At 37.4% G+C, this 16,606-nt stretch overlaps 1 protein-coding gene across 6 annotated transcripts in view; it reads left to right on the plus strand.

Annotated features, from left to right (window-relative positions):
• Positions 1–16,606, plus strand: part of MYO6 (myosin VI) — a 179,364-nt gene that overhangs the window by 85,902 nt on the left and 76,856 nt on the right. For all 6 annotated transcript variants that reach the window (XM_084624515.1, XM_084624518.1, XM_084624519.1 and 3 more), the window contains exons 11-14: positions 730–910; positions 3,863–4,007; positions 11,227–11,384; positions 13,379–13,470. In XM_084624515.1, the coding sequence (XP_084480641.1) occupies positions 730–910; positions 3,863–4,007; positions 11,227–11,384; positions 13,379–13,470 (576 nt within the window). The remainder of the gene's footprint in view (positions 1–729; positions 911–3,862; positions 4,008–11,226; positions 11,385–13,378; positions 13,471–16,606) is intronic.

The raw sequence follows: 16,606 nt of genomic DNA on the forward strand, positions 1-16,606 counted from the left end.
TTCAATTTAAAGCATTTTAAAATTTAATTGTAAAGTTAAAAATTGTGTATATGTTTGATTTAGCCTTTTGGCTGCAAGCAGTTGTTTACTGTCTCCCACCCTGAAATAATACAGTTGTGGCATTCTGGTGTCAAGACAACCAGTAAAAGCTGAATATAATATTTAATGGGTGTGTGTCTTTTAACCTTTAAAGCACTACAGACACACATACTTTTCTGAGCAGGAAATGCAAACTAGTATACTTTTGTAAACCACCCAATGAAAGACTCCCATTCTTTTCCATTTTTGAATCATCCTGTATCCCCTTCTTCTTTCTGTCAATGTCATCCCCATAATGATGTCATTAGCACCTCAACCTGTCTTTCCCCGTCAAAGACTAGAACTCCTCCCCAGTTCATATACTGAACCTTTCACAACTGCTTTTTGCCATCACCCTTGCTATCTGCTGCTGAACGGTTTGTTTTCCTGTTTCCCCTCCCCTAGCTGTCAAACTCTCCTACTTTGTTAGATCTCTTCTAAAGTTTGGTTAATTTTCTCAGAGCCAAGGACACTTGAAAGCAAGTTATAGTATTTTTAAGCATGTGCAAATAGTAACATCTTTAATCCCTTTATATAGTTTATTGTTTTGTTTTTGCATGTTTTGTGCTGCTTGTTCATAAACTAAATTATTAATTACAATTTACTTTCAATCATTTGATTAAATTGTCTGCTTTTCTTGCTCTTTAATAGTACCTAAAAGCAGGTTCCCTGAAGGATCCTCTACTAGATGACCATGGAGACTTCAACAGAATGTGCACAGCAATGAAAAAGATTGGCTTGGATGATGAAGAGAAGCTTGATCTTTTCCGAGTAGTAGCCGGTGTCCTTCACCTTGGAAATATTGATTTTGAGGAAGCTGGGAGTACTTCAGGTTAGATGAATTTTTTTATTATAGGCTTCTTCTAAAAAGGTGTGAATGCTTCTTGACTAGATGACTAACTGAGGTAAACTGCACCCTACATTCTGAAACAAAATCCTGTTCAATATCTGCTCCATAGCTAAAGTTAATCTAGCTGCCCATTATCAACCTCATCTTCTTTTGAAGACCTGTTTTCTAACTTCATCAAAAAATATACTAACACAGTCCCCCTGAAATTGTTCAGGAAACAGGTTTCCTGGAAAGTTTTTGGTACAAGTCAGAAAAGAAATTTTGCACAGCTCTGTTTTGAAAATTTACCTGTCATTCAATTTTTAAAAATTTCCTAGCTTGATTTTGGCTCTTATCACTAGCATGTCTTGGCTTAGAAACTCAGCTGTCTGGTTTTTTGTTAACTTTGGTAAGGAGAAATACCTTCCTTTTAGTAATTTTGGGATGAAGGAAAAAAGTGGTGCACTAAAAAGATCTGTAATATAATCAGCTTTATAATGTTACAATTGGTAGGGAAGAGGGTAGTTGGGGGCTAACTAGAGCAGAGATATAAATTGAAGGTACATGAAGGCTGGAGGAGGGGAAGTAAGGAGCAACTGGGAAACTGATAATCTTACTATGCAACTTACGAGACTTTGTTAGGTCTGTTTGCTATTTTGCTATCCTTCTTGTTTCTTTAAATGTATTTATTTATTGCTGCTCTGTTTTATGGATGAGACTTAAGAGAACCCCAATCTTGACACGCTTTGAATTTGTCCAGGATAGAATTATTCTCTATGTGGAACTGTGTATGTCTAAGATGGCAAGATAGTGGTTTTTTAACTTGTTCTTCTCTTCCTCTCCTCCTGCTACCTGCATAACCAGGTCCATATTTGCACAAATCTGTTAGAATGAGCATGTAGAGAAATGTTTAAAATTATTTTTAGAGGTTTATAAGTGTAAATTGACTAGCTTCTGATTGCAGGCATGAATTGGGTGTGGAAAATGTGAAAGAAGGGAAAGCTGGGAAAGATGGGCAGTGGGCTGGGGGTAGTAAGGAGCTGTTTGGTCCTGTTTAGGGGAAGGAGCATGGGATGTATGGTGGAGTGGGGTGAAGAAAGGAGACAGGTAGGGAGGAAGGGGGAGTTGCAGAGGCCAGAAGACATGGAAGCAGGACTGTCAGGGATTGGGAACGGCATGGAATATCTGAGTGCGGAGGATGGATGGGAACATAGAAGGGCAGAGTCTTTTATTTAAACTTACAATTCAAACTGTTTTCTAGAATAACATCTTTAAGAGCTCAAAGTTTTAAATGTGAGTAAAAGCCCCACCCATTCTCCCTCCTCCTGTGTATACGCATAGAGGTGTCTAATACACTTGCTGACACTTGCAGAAAGGTAGCCTAGCTTTGATGGGCCGAATATATTCTGCTGGATCAGGACTGTACTCCTGAAGTGTGTTTATACCAACATGATTTAAACTTTTGCTGCTGCTTCAGAAAGCTGGGGGATTTCCAGACAAAATCTTTTGGTTTATAAAAGTTATGTTTGAAAGTGGTGTGTCAGTGGAGCCCAGTTTACTCCCAGGAATTACATTTCTTCACAAACCCACTACTCTTTTAAAGAACTCAAATGTTTTATTGTCTGTCAATGAACAGTTAAGGTATTCAGGCAGTCCTCCACTGATTCTTCATCATTTGTGATTACCCTCACAATATTTCCACCTTAGTTTTCGAGTTATGAGGGATAAAAAGTTTGTGCTTCTGGAAAAAGTAATAACACTTTATTTTAATTTTGAAGATACAGAAACCTTAACTCTGGAAAAATGCTGGATTTTTTTAAAATTATTATTTCAATGCCTTGCTTAACTGTTGTGGGTCTATGAGCAGATTCTAATTCAGATTAGAAATAAAGCATAAATTTTTAACACTGAAGGTAATTAACAGTTGGAACAATTTACCTAAGGATATGGTGGATTCTCTTGGAATGGTGGAATCTTTAAATCAAGACTGGTTGTCTTTGTAAGAGAAATGCTATAGTTCAGACAGGTTTGGCCTTAAAAATGTATTACTCTAATTACACTTTACAGCATCATGAAACATTGTAATGCTGGAAAGGCCTTCACTGTGCATTTGTCAAAGAAAGCATTTAAGGGAAACAAGTGTCATTTCTGCCAAGTCAATCCTTATTTTTCTTGTGTAGCATACACAAGTTTATGGTTAACTAATGTCAGGGTTATCATGTTACGTGCCATGTTTCTAAGAAAGTAAAGTCTGATTTATTATATGTCATGTGGGGAAAAACTGCTTCAGAAATTAAAGGCAACAACCATCAAGTGAAATAAGAACTGAGATATGTAATATACTTACAAGTCTAACAAAATTATGGGTGAAATATTTACAAACATAGGAATCTTTTAAAAAAGTCTCTCAAAAATAGCTATCAAAATATATACAATAAAGCAGTATAACAACCTACTAGGAAGAGTATAAACAACTACAGTACATTATCAAACATTAACATTTATTTCTCCAACTCTTTCTTTCTATATTCTGAGAGAATCCTTTCTTTAAGAGCAGGGTAGTTTTATATATCTTTAGTTTTTGGAACCAAGAAATGCATCCTTTGATGTCAAGAATTCTGTGGGTTAGGAAAACTGATCTTCAGGTTGCAGTGTTTCTTTTTCTTTAATGTCCTGTTCTGCTCTACCATGTAGACTGGAGCGGTTTCTATTATAGTGAAAAGGGGATTTGTGAATACAAAAATGTCATACTAATGTAATACTATATGACTTGTTCGTACTCCTCAAACTTCTGTCGCACATCTCAGTAAATAGCATGTAATCACTAAATTATCAGTAATGTAAAGGTGGATATTGATTAGTCGACAGTTCTGAATTTTTTTTTTTTAATAAATAGTCACTAATTGTCCTCTCAGCTAGCTTTGGTTGTAACATCTTTCTTAACTTGTGCTCTAGGTGGATGTATTCTGAAGAACAAATCTAGTCAGTCTTTAGAATGCTGCGCAGAATTGCTAGGTTTGGATCAGGATGATCTGCGTGTCAGCTTAACCACCAGAGTCATGCTTACAACAGCAGGGGGCACCAAAGGAACGGTTATAAAGTAAGTTCAGAACACTCCTCTGTTCAGCTGTAAATGCAAAAGTAGCCCATTTAAAAATAAATTGTAAAAGTGATTATAGATTTTTTTTTTAATTAACAGCCCTGCATTGTTCAACACACATCTGCTTGTCTGTAAACAGTCTCTGAAACATGGACTTTGACGCAGGGTTTCTCAGTCTTTCTCACTGCTTTAATAAGAGAGTCAACTTCCTGATACCAAAGTGCTTGAAACAGTAAATAAAATACTTACCACCACAGCAGTTTTTATTCTCTCATCCCCACCTTCAACTGTAGGAATTGGATACTGTCCGTGTAACAAAAATAGCAATTATGAGTGATATATATATTTAATACAATATAAGTAGCATCACTGAAGTAAATTGTTTAGAAGTTCAGCCCTTTGCTTGTACATTTGAGAAAGGGCAAACGCTCTTAGGCCCGTGCTTAACCACTTTTAAGTACAAACTGAATCAATTTTAGCATAACAATGATTACTTAAAAGTTAAGGGAAAACTTAGAGTAGTTTTAAATTAAAAGTGTGTAGCACCTTTCAAGATGCGAACGGAGATGGAAGTGAAAAATATTAGCTTGTAAGTAATGGTGGTTGTGCTGGTTGTTTGTGGTGGTGGTTACAGTAGTTTGATTTTACTAAATGATCTAAAATGTACCTGTTGCCTTTCTGTGTTCTTATATTTGCTTTCATTTTGAAGGATAATGTGATTGTACTACAGTATTATGATTAAGTCATTATTTTTAAAAAATAAAAATTGACTAAGTTTTGAATTTTGTTTAAACTTCCGTATCAATGAAGTTAGGATTAAGTGTAAATGTATAGCAGTAACTTGTTTGAGCTTCTGCTGTTTAAGCAGTTAACTACTGCAGCAAACGGTGTTCGCAGAACTGGGCATATAGCTGCTGTTTATATGCATCAACAAAGACTTAAAAGAAAACTGCACAGTTAGCTTTTGTTTCATTAGGAATGTTAGAAAAATAGAACAAGAGGACAAACTAAAATGGAAAGAAATGTGCTTTAGCCATTAAAAGGGTTATTGAATTTACTTGCGTAAATAGTAATAACACATTAAAAAATCAGTAGTTCCTTTTAAAAGTGTTATAGATTTTTGTTAAATATTTATATCACTTGAGATTTAAAATGTTACTCATTACTATGATATCTTTTTGTATTTTATAGCACTAAATATTGTCATAGCAAAAATAGAATGTGTTGTACATCTATACAAAATAGCAAATGTTTTTGAGCAATAATTTGGTTTGACTTTGGTGTATCACACTATGGTCTTGAGTTTAAGTTGAGCACTCAGCAAGTTAGTTAATGTACATTTATATTATATCATACTTATAGGTGAAAAATTGATCTTAAAGCACTTTGGAACACTGGCATTTCTCTGGTCATACTCTGAACTTTAGGGATGGAGTTGCTTACCACAACATGAATATAGGCAAGTCTGCCTTATGAACTGCTGTAGAGATTTTTTTTAAAGTAGGTAACATTGAGGCCTGCTTCCCGACTGAAGGCTATTTAGAATGGTCTCCAGGCTTGAACCATTCTAATGATGATACAGTATTTTAGGTCTCTGTTAAGATTGATTATGTATAAGCTCTAGCCTCCATCTTTTTCTTCCACTACTGCATTATACTAAATGGCAGTTCACTTGTAGCCTTTCCTCTCATTTCTAGTGCAAATAAACCAGGGGTGGCCAAACTGTTGCTCGTGAGCTACATGCAGCTCTGCTACCATTAAAGTGTGGCTTGCGGAACCTCTCCCCACTTCCCGCACCAGACTGGGGGAGCTCGGGACCTGTGTGCCTTGCAGCAGGGTGGCGGGGTAGGGGCTTCTGCCCAGCGGGGCAGGGGGTCACCTTGGGGCTTCAAGAGGAGCAGGGCTGAAGCTCCAAACCCTGTTAGGTGCCTCCCACGGGGCTGAAGCCCCGAGCCCAAGCAGATGCATCCTGGCTCTCAAACTTCTGAAGATTGTTGTGCGCGGCTCGGAGGGTCAGTAATTTTGGCCACACCTGGAATAAACAATCAGAATCTTTAGGCAGTGATGTGAACACTTCATCCTGCTTGTCATTGTGCATGAGAAGGGGATTCAATAGTGAGAACTTCAAGATGGCCACTGCCGGTAAAAATTAAAATGGGGTTGGAAATACGAAGGGGGGGAATCTGTGAAGGAGTGTTCTAAATCCTCTGGAGCAGACAGGACCAGCTTTCCTCAAATGTTTAAGAACATAAGAGCTGCCATACTGGTACACACCAAAGGCCCATCTATCCCAGTATCCTGTCTCCAACAGTGGCCAGTACCAGAGCTTCTGGGGGAGTGTATAGAATAGGGGCAATTATGGAATGATCAGCTTTTGGCAGTCAGACATTAAGGGTCGCCCCGAGCGTGGGGATGAATTCCTGACCCTCTAATAGCCATTGATGATCCTCCATGAACTTACCTAGTTCTTTTTTTTGAATCCTGCTATACTTTTGCCCATCACAACATCCCATGGCAATGAGCTGCGCCAGTTAATTGTACTCAGTGTGGAAAAAATACTTCCTCTTGTTTGTGTTCATAGAATATCAGGGTTGGAAGGGACCTCAGGAGGTCATCTAGTCCAACCCCCTGCACAAAGCAGGACCAATCGCCAATTTTTGCCCCAGATCCCTAAATGGCCCCCTCGAGGATTGAACTCACAACCCTGGTTTAGCAGGCCAATGCTCAAACCCTTGAGCTATCCCTCCCCCCCCAAAGCAGGTGTTAAACCTGCTTCCTATTAATTTCATCAGTCGACCCCCCCTGAAGTATAGTTAGGGTAAATAACACTTTTCTATTTAGGTTTCAGAGTAGCAGCCGTGTTAGTCTGTATCCGCAAAAAGAAAAGGAGTACTTGTGGCACCTTAGAGACTAACAAATTTATTTTCTATTTACTTTTTCAACACCATTCATGATTTTATAGACCTCGGTCATATCCTCACCTAGTTGTTTCTGTTCTGAGATGAACAATCCTAATCTTTTTAGCCTCTCCATATATGGAAGCTGTTTCAATGTCTCTTTGGTGGTTCTTCTCTGAAAAATGACTGTAATAATGGTTTGCCAGATCAAATTTGCTCAATTTACAACTAAAATGACCAATATTTTTTTTAAAATGCCAGACCTGCATACTCTTCTTGGGGTAGGAGTCTACTATGTTCTTTCTGACTAGCAGTTTTCATTGGTAACCCTGACCCAATGTTAACAGGTGCTATTTCAAAGGATCGCAAACCTAAGTGGCTATACTGTTATGCCAGTAGATCTCTTACTGCTTAGTTTTCATAATATTCCACTCTGTGGATTAGTAGGAAGAGCTCTGCAGACCTGACATCATTGAATTAAGCCCCCTGCTCCAGCCTTATTCTAAACTTATTCAGCTAAGAAAACCACACACTAACAAACTCTTCTTTCCTTTGTGCCTTATTGAATCTATAATGAAAGCAGATTAGTGACTAGATTTTCATGAAATATCTAGGTTTTACCAGTGAAATAGTTTAAAAAATAATTGGTTAAACCTGTGTTTAATACTTACAATAATTAAAAAAATGCTTTCTTCTAGATTTAAAGAAACACAAATCCTAAAAATGTTTGTGATTTCTCCCTTTCTGTTTTGTGTGAAAATTGAAGAATGTGAGAATGAGTAGGTTACAATGAAGAAATAGCTCAGCTGAAATAGCTCTGCTCAGAGCATAACAAACATTATGTTCTGCTGTGCACAATAGAGTCATTAACAAGGGTGATGTTAAATGCTCTCTTCATGGATTTATTAAATACTATTCTGAAGTGGACATGCCAAGGGAACTTGTCAGTGATACTAAATTTATCTGTCCTTGTTAGCTTCCCTGAAAGAGCAATGGCTGATGTCTTGCAATGCATATCCAGAAAATCTACAGATAGAAATAATGTGTTCAGATACAAAATTTGATATTCCTCTCAAAATTAATGCACCTTGGTATCTTTGGTTACTCAGCTTTTCTCCCTCCATGCATCCTTTGAGACAAGAACTGTGCAAGGTCATATTCTTGGAGAAGATGATACCATTTGAAAACATTTTACACTTTATCATTCTAGCTTCTTATGCTTAGTCTTGGAGTAGTATCATATGTGCAAAATGCTTTTCATGATACTTGTCTTTTTAAATGCATTTGGAAATACATTTGGAAGGGTAGTAATTTTATCATTTCTCTTCTTATTCATTCTAACAGTTATTAGGATTTAATTTTTCTCAATGTTAATCCATGAGGCAGCATGTATTCTGTGTTTTATGCTTACTTTTTGTGGGGCACATGTCATATTTTTAAAGCAGTCTTTTACAACCTAGAGTTCACAAACTCCAAGCAGTTGGCACTACTTCCTCAATCTAGATCTGATTTTTGGATCACAAAAAAGTCTCCGTATACAGCATGATATAGGGAGCATCGATCAAGTAACCCATATTGTAGGAAATGCTTCCTTTTGGCATCCCAGAAGCCAGAAAATGTGGGAGAGGGAATTATTTCCTTTTCTCCTAGAAGTATGGAAAATGAGGAGGGAAGGATAAAGTGGAAAGAAAAAGGAAAATTCCTTTCCTTCCTTGCAACCAACTCTTACGCTTTCTGCTCAGCAGGATGTGAGAAAGAGGGTTTGGGAGGGAAGAAAGATAGTAAGTAGTATGATGATATTGCATTATTACTCTGTCTCAGTACCTAATATCTATCCAACCACATTCCATCATCTCAGTGCCGTGTCAGGACACTATACTGTAATTCTTTTGTGCATTTTAAGTTGTGAAAATGCATTTGTAGAACCAGATTTCTCTCTTTCCATGGGTTTCTTTTGTTTGAAGTAAGTGCTCACAATAGTTGTTTTGTGCAGTCCTGGAATTAACATTGCTGCACCAGTTCAATCTTGAGTAGTTCTAATATATTTAATAGAATAAATACCCTAGCAGTTTCTTAGCTACATGTGTTAATGATGTAACATCTCAGTTTTTTTATAACCGTTTACATACTTTATAGCTAAAACAATTACATCCTTAAATAAATATGGTATACTGGATTATATAAGAGAACTGCAGTTGACATGAATTGTTGTGAAGATTACCAGACTGATCTCTTAAATATATCAAAAGGGAATGTAAAGGTACCTTGCCTCTATTTATAAGATAAGATTCCTGTCAGTACTTGTTACCGTAAGATAAATCAGGAGATACTTAGTGGAAGAAGAGATTGTGTGTTAAGCTAATTACTATCTAATGTAATGTAGCTCTAGTTGTCCATAACGAATGGAGTCTTTGCTTTCCTAATTTATCATTTATGATAGAAAGTGATCTTCGATGTTAGAAGTACTGTCTTTGAAAACATATTTTTTCCCAAGAGAATGTAGTGCTTGTAAAAGGAGACTAACTCTGCTATGGGTATACAGAGCTAGTTTAATATGGACAGCTGCACTGTGTACGCTTTCTCACTCAGACCTGCCAGTTCTTCTCAACCCTAATGGAAAGAGAGCCCTGTAGTGGTTAATGCTTCATAATTATGAAAACCATGACCTCTTACGTGGATGTCAGCAGCAGATGTTTTAGTTATGATGGCTGCAGGGGCAGGGGATAAGTGGATTCTTGTCTGTTTGAAAAGCTCCATATTCGAATACCAAAGCCCCGGGGTGCTGGAACAATTTTTGCAGTAGGGGTGCGGATGATGAAGACCATGGAAACCATGCATTTGGTGGTTGTTATTACTACTTCAAGCCAGGGGATGCGGCAGCACCCTTAGTTCCAGCACCACTGCCAATGCCCTTAGCCGTTCAGTCCATCCCACTTCATCCCTGATCTTTTTTTAACACAGACATGTAGTTGTTCTGCTAAGAAAAATTAGATTCCATTATCTGCAAAGCTCTGTCAATATTGTATTCTAATTTTCTCTTAAAAGAGATTTACAGCATGTTTTGTGGGGGCTTAACATTTCCATGCAAAATTTTGGTCTTGTAAGGGCCTGATCCTGCACCACTGGAGGTAGTGGGAGTTTTGCAGTTTGATTCAGTGGCAGCAGGATTGGAGCCTGCGCGTGTGCGGTGTTTTTTTTTCTTGTTTCTTTTTTAACCATATTAAAATATATTAAAAAATATTTCTCCATATTTTGACTTCTGTTGAAGCTAAAAGTTTCCTTGTTTGAGATGTCTCTTCCCACACATCTAGTTGTACACTGGTTTCTAGCAATAAATGTATAACTTATTGCACATATGAATATCTGACTATATGATGGATTTCTCTAGGTCTCTCTATATTTTTGTGATGTCCAGATGATATAATACTTCATTCTTATATAAGTTTTCATATGTAAATCTTTCCAAGGGCTTTGAAAAGACTTACATTCTCAGGAGATTAGATAGCTGCTTCATAAAGCCAAAATATGGTAAATAGACATTTTAAAATACATGTAAACATAGATTTACCTAACTGGCTTTAGATTTACCCAATGTGCTTGGAACCTTTTTTGATCACGTATTTCTTAACATTTGAAGTCATGAACAACTTTTAAACAGTAAAACCAAGAAAAAAATGTGAAGCTGGGAAAAGCACACTGGAGTGTCAAGGCTGATCATTAGAAGAAGAAAAGCCAAAGGACATGTTCTCCTTTTCCAGACGATTAAAAAAAAAGCAAACACCCATTCCTTTTTTAGCATATAAACAAAATGTCATTTATATTTCAATTTGCGTCCAGTTTTGTACCTCCCCCCCATTACTGATAAACTGATATCCTAGTCTTTGTAAAAGCATAGTAAACTGTAATTAATAAATAAATAAACACAAAGCAAAATTGAAATCATGATACCATCATGGTGGCAGCTGATGAATATTTTGTTACCTGATGAATATTTTGCTACATTGAAGAGTATTTATTTATTTTATTGGCTTTTCTATGGCACTTATCGCTATGGTGTCTGAGTTTATCTTCACAACGCTCCTATGAGGTTGGGAAGATGTATCTATGTTTTACAGCTAGTGTAGTTAGGCTCAGAGTGATGGAATTACCCAAAATCACATATGAAGACTGTATCTGAATTGGGACTAGAACCCAGGTTTTCAGGGTTCTAGTCCAGTGCCTTAAGCAAAAGACTTCTTCCTCCATCCTTGCAGTCTCAAGTGCTTAACAGTGAAAAGATTCTGAAACTTAATGATGTCTCTGTTTTTTGCTTTGTTTTCTAGGGTACCCTTGAAAGTAGAACAAGCAAATAATGCACGTGATGCGTTGGCTAAAACTGTATATAGTCACCTTTTTGATCATGTGGTAAACAGAGTAAACCAGTGTTTTCCATTTGAAACCTCTTCTTTCTTCATTGGCGTTCTAGATATAGCTGGTTTTGGTAAGTGCTCTTTTTTTTTTTTTTTTTAACCAGTTTCATGTTTCCCAGATAGTTTACCTATTCTACTGCTATCAGAGATGCAGTGATTCATACATAATTTTGTGGTAGAAAGTTCTTGGATTCTCTTGTCCTTTATCATTCGTGTATGTGTACACACACTGTAGGTAGGTATAATGGTATATTAATGAGAGTGGATGCTATTCAGATTATTCTAAGATATGAAGGTATACGGGAGTTTCTCAAGATGTTAACAGAATCTCTAAATCATGAATGTGAAGCTGGATAGATCTGTTTGTTTGAAACTGGACTTCAGAACACTGGGGTGTCTACACAGACACTACTTTTTCCTGTGTGTAGCTCTGTCCAGCCTGTGCAGTTTGAGTCCAAGAAAATTCCCAGACTAGGCCTGGCAGAATTTGATTTTTACAGTTTTGGTGGATAATATAGATGTTTGTTTTTAAGCATTATTTTCAATTTTAATTGATTTAAAGGTTCACAGATGTGGGAAGTTAGCGGGGGAGAGGTCATACAATAATTATTTAATGACAGTAGATGTTGAGAGTCAAAAAGTAAGTTTTATAACTATTAAAACAAATTGGCAACATCACATTTCAAAATATACAAAGTAAATGTCTTTAAATCATGTTCTTAAGTAGCATTTTCCTTACTTTTTCCTATGTGTAAATTTTGATTGTTATCTACAGCAGTATTTTTTCATCAATTTAATTAACGTTTACCAGCATTTACTGATAAAAATCTGATCCTTCCCAGCCTTTCCATGGCCCTCTCTGGTTTTAACAGCAGCACTGACTACTCACTATTCTGGGGGGAGTCTTCCTCCTTAGAGATGTTAGTATAAAGCTATACTGAGCTGTCCAAGCCTTCCTTTTTCCTTGAGTGGGGTCTGGTACTGGACAACCAATGAGATCACGAGCGGCACTGAATGTGCTTACAGTTTCTCATACAATCTTAGGGAGAGTGGAGTATACTGACTGATATGCAGATGAAAAAGAGACTCAGGCCTGGTCTATAGTACAGAGTTAGGTTAACATAAAGCAGCTTACGTCAACCTACGTCAACTGACCGTACAAGTGTCAGTGTACACACTACTGCCTTGTCCCGCTGATGTAAGTGCCCTACTACACCCACATAATAACTCCACCTCCACAAGAGGCTTAGCGCTTATGTTGGTGTATTTAGGGCGATGCAGTGTCTGTGTAGACACTGCCTTACTTACATTGGCTGACCAGTTTTCTTGTCAATTTCACAGCTCCATGCTGGAGCTGTGAAATTGACAAGAAAGCCAGGTAGCTAGAGTTTGGCTCCCCCCCCCCCCCCAGCTCTCCATTCCCAGACGAGCTGCTACCTAGAGGCTCCCCACCCAGCGAGGTGAGAAGTCTGCACGGCTGCTCCTCCCTCCCTTCCCAGCTGGGAGCCTAGGGGGCAGCTGATCTCTCCACGGGGATCCATGAGCCCTGGCTCTCAGCCCCCCACACTTCCCCTCTTCAGTTGGTGGACATACTCTTGTTGAGGATGCACGCCACCAACAGAACGAGAGTAGTGTGGATATCAGCCACCACAGTGATGGCCAGGGGAGTCACAGGTGGTATGGCTCTTGTAAGGGCTGTGCTGTGAAGTAGCTTCAGGGTGGTAGTGTGGAGATAAGGTCCTTTTTCCGCTGCATTTTTGCTGTGTATAATAGTAATAACTTGTATTGGAGAGTGTGAGATCAAATATAACTGTCTGCAAGTTGTTGGTTCCAGAAACATGAACTTTCACATCCTTTTTATTTTTGGTTTATACCCAACTTATTACAGGTACTATGAGACTCAGTAAAACCACTTCATTCAATGGATCTTTTTATGGATCCGAACAAAAGATTTGATGTGAAAATGTTAACTCTATTAACTCCCCCCTGCCCAAACATTATATAACTAAATTCTCAGAGTACTAACTTATCATAATTCAAAGCAGTTTAACATTTTGTTTTTCAGAATATTTTGAACACAACAGTTTTGAACAGTTTTGTATAAACTACTGTAATGAAAAGCTGCAGCAATTCTTCAATGAAAGGATTCTGAAAGAGGTAATTTATATCCCACTTCATGTCTGAGTAACCCACTGACTTTTCGGAAAAGAAAAGTAAGATAAGGGTATGTGAAATAGCAACGCTTTCCGTAAATTTTGTTAATTTCCTTTTTAATTACAATTAAAGAGCCTTGTGTGTCTGTTATAGTGTCGAGTCAGGTGTATATGTGAGAAGTGTAGTTTGCTCTTGGTTGAAGCATTTTTCATTTGTTGAATATGTCAGAATCTTTCCCAGTCTGAGTTGGTTGGTGCTTTGTTCATCTTCGGGAACATGCATTAAGAGCAATGCACCTCACATCTTCCTGTACTAAGCAATTATTATTATTAATTGTAGTATTTTAGCATCTAGATGCCAGAGGCAGAATAAACGTACAATGGAGACAGTCCTGAATCTGAAGAGTTTACAATCTGAGTATGAGATTATAGGCCACAGATGTGGGTTGGGGGTGGGAAGCACAAGGAAACAATGACATATCAGTCAGTTTGATAAACCGGTCACAGCACATGAAATGCCTAACCATTGTTTAGTGTAGGGTTTGTGGCAGAGAAGATTTCTACAGAGGGATCTGAAAGAGGATTACAAGGTGAAATCTAAACTGCACCATTTTTGTGGCTTTCCTTGTCTTCCCCGTGCAAAAGGAGAGAGAGTTCAGAGGCCCTTATTAAACTGCATGTGTCCCATGACTGCACAGGTTTTTTGGCACTACTCCAACTGCCCTGCTTAATTAAGAAAGACTTTCTCCTCAAATTGTACTATCAAATGTGACCCATTCTCAGCAAGTAGTGCTCATGAAATCAGTATGTTTGAAACTGATCTAGGACTTAAAAGTAGTGAATAAAAACTAAAATAACACTTTTGTGTTCAGGTTGGACTTCTGCTGCATATTGAAAAGACTTTGTTGAAAACCAGTATGATTGGATAAGCTACTGGTTAAACTCTGAAAAGGGCCACTGGTACTTTGGCTGGGGCAACCTGAGAAGAGCAAGACTCAGAAACAGCTCCTTATCTTGTGTCTGCCTGTAATTTTGAAGAGCTAGGTAGGAAAGGGATAAGAGCATGAGAGGTCAAAGAGGTTTATTGTATTCCTAAAGAACAAGAGTAATGGATTGGGCAGATTGAAGAGGCTCCTCTGAACACTGGGTGAAGTGAGCCAGGGTTTTTAGAAGCTCAGGGCAAGAAAGAAGCTGGCTGCTATGGCACAGTTTCATCCCCAGGAACTAATTAACTTTAATTTTAGGACTGTGTTGACTTGTGACCTGAAAACATTTGCTACGTAAGTCACTGAAAGAGAATATCAAACTCCACCATGCAATCAGAAAAGTGACTTTGTAATCATGGTTTAAGAACTTCTGGATGAACTCCCAGATAGAGCTGTTTTCAGAAAAACTGAATCAGTGACTAAACTGTTGGAAAATCAGGTTTTCATCAGACTTGTGAGAGAGAGGATTTTTCTTGTCAGAGTACCCTTTTTCCTCTGCATGGCAGGAACATTAAGAAAATACTTCAAATTCCAAGGCCAAAAACTTTTAAAAAGTCTTGTGGTCTCTGTGATGGCATTTAATCACCTACAAAAATCCTGAGCTTTTGGAGTTCTTGGATTCTTTGTTGGATAGATGTTGTCCTGATAGTCTGAGATTGTATGGAGATAGCAGGACTTGGAGCTAATATTCTCATCAGTGTTACTAGCTGTATTTAAATTTAATTTACTTCCTTTATAAGACTCACTAAATTATTTATAGCAGTAAGCACTTTAAAAAAATTTTTTGAAGCTAACAGTAACTAAAACTCTTTTGGGTTCGATCTGGTGGTAGCCCTTTTTTTCTAGGAGATTGAAGTTAGAAGGACATACAAGCTTTACTTTTGAAGGTGAGATAAGACTTTGTGAGATGGTACTTTCAGAGAACAGTTACAAATAACTAATTTTCATTACTTTATAAAGCATACTAGAAAACTAGGTAAAAGGCGAGATTATACTGAGTAGCATTTTTCTGAGCAAATAGTTATTGTACTGCAATTACCTTGAAGATATACCAAAGCCAAGCAGATTCTTTTAACTTTTTAAATGTGAAACTATTGTTTACAGTGCTTTTCTTAAAAGTTTGGATACTATTTGAGCTGCTTCACCTGTCACATTTGCTGGGTTAAAGCCTATCGTGGCCAAAGGAAAGATTGTATATTTAGCAATATGCCTAGCAGGCTATTGCAGACATAAATTTGCTAAGACAGGCCAATAATTAGGAAATAAAAAAAGCTGTTCTCTGCCTATTCATGGGAGTACTTGGAAGAATATTTAATTAAAATTACAATACATTGAAAAACAGTAATTGATGCATACTCAGAGCTTGCAAGCTTTGTGCAGATGAAAGTGGCATTTGAGTATATAATCAAATAATTTTAATAGTTTGAACTCTTTAGATTGGGTTTCATTTAGTGACTTATAATGTGAGATGGCTTTAGAGTTTGTTACTACATTTAAATGAAATATAACATTGTGGAGAGAGGATGATTTCTCCAAAATGTATCTAAAGTTTAATTGTTTCTCTTACAAGCCCTATCTGAATGCCACCCTCTAATTTTGTCAGAAGTAAATCAATCTGTCTGAATGTCCTTGTGGACTGGTGACATATAGGAATAGTGTTTTGCCACAAGTTTGAGGAGTTATAGGACAAGATATTTGCAAGATCAGAAGTTTGAAAACATGAGTTCATATCCCCTGAAAAGTACCTTAACTCTTTTTTTCTATTTCATATTTTTAGAGCAGCTTGGCATAGAAATTCTGAACTTAATTTATTCTATTTATTCTTATTGATGACTTCAACAAGGTGAATTTTGTAGTTTCCTGAAAGGTTTACTCTGGACTTGTGGGAATTCCTGAGTACCTCAAATTCTAGAGCCTATGTGTGGAGTTTTAGATGTCTGGAGCCACTGCCTTTGAAGTTTAATTTGCATACATACTGGCTGAAAATTTTGAATTAAAGATATAAACATCCATAGGTAAGCCAATAGGCATTCTATGGAACTAATTGTATCTGGGCACCAGCTACTTTCTTGATGGATAGTTTATTCTCAGAGTGTCTTGCATCTTTTAAGGGTTATGATCCTTCTAATTCTATGAAAGAGATCCTAGTATTTC

The sequence above is a fragment of the Lepidochelys olivacea genome (genome assembly GCF_965140295.1).
Source record: "Lepidochelys olivacea isolate rLepOli2 genome assembly, chromosome: 3".
Taxonomy (NCBI): Eukaryota; Metazoa; Chordata; order Testudines; family Cheloniidae; genus Lepidochelys; species Lepidochelys olivacea.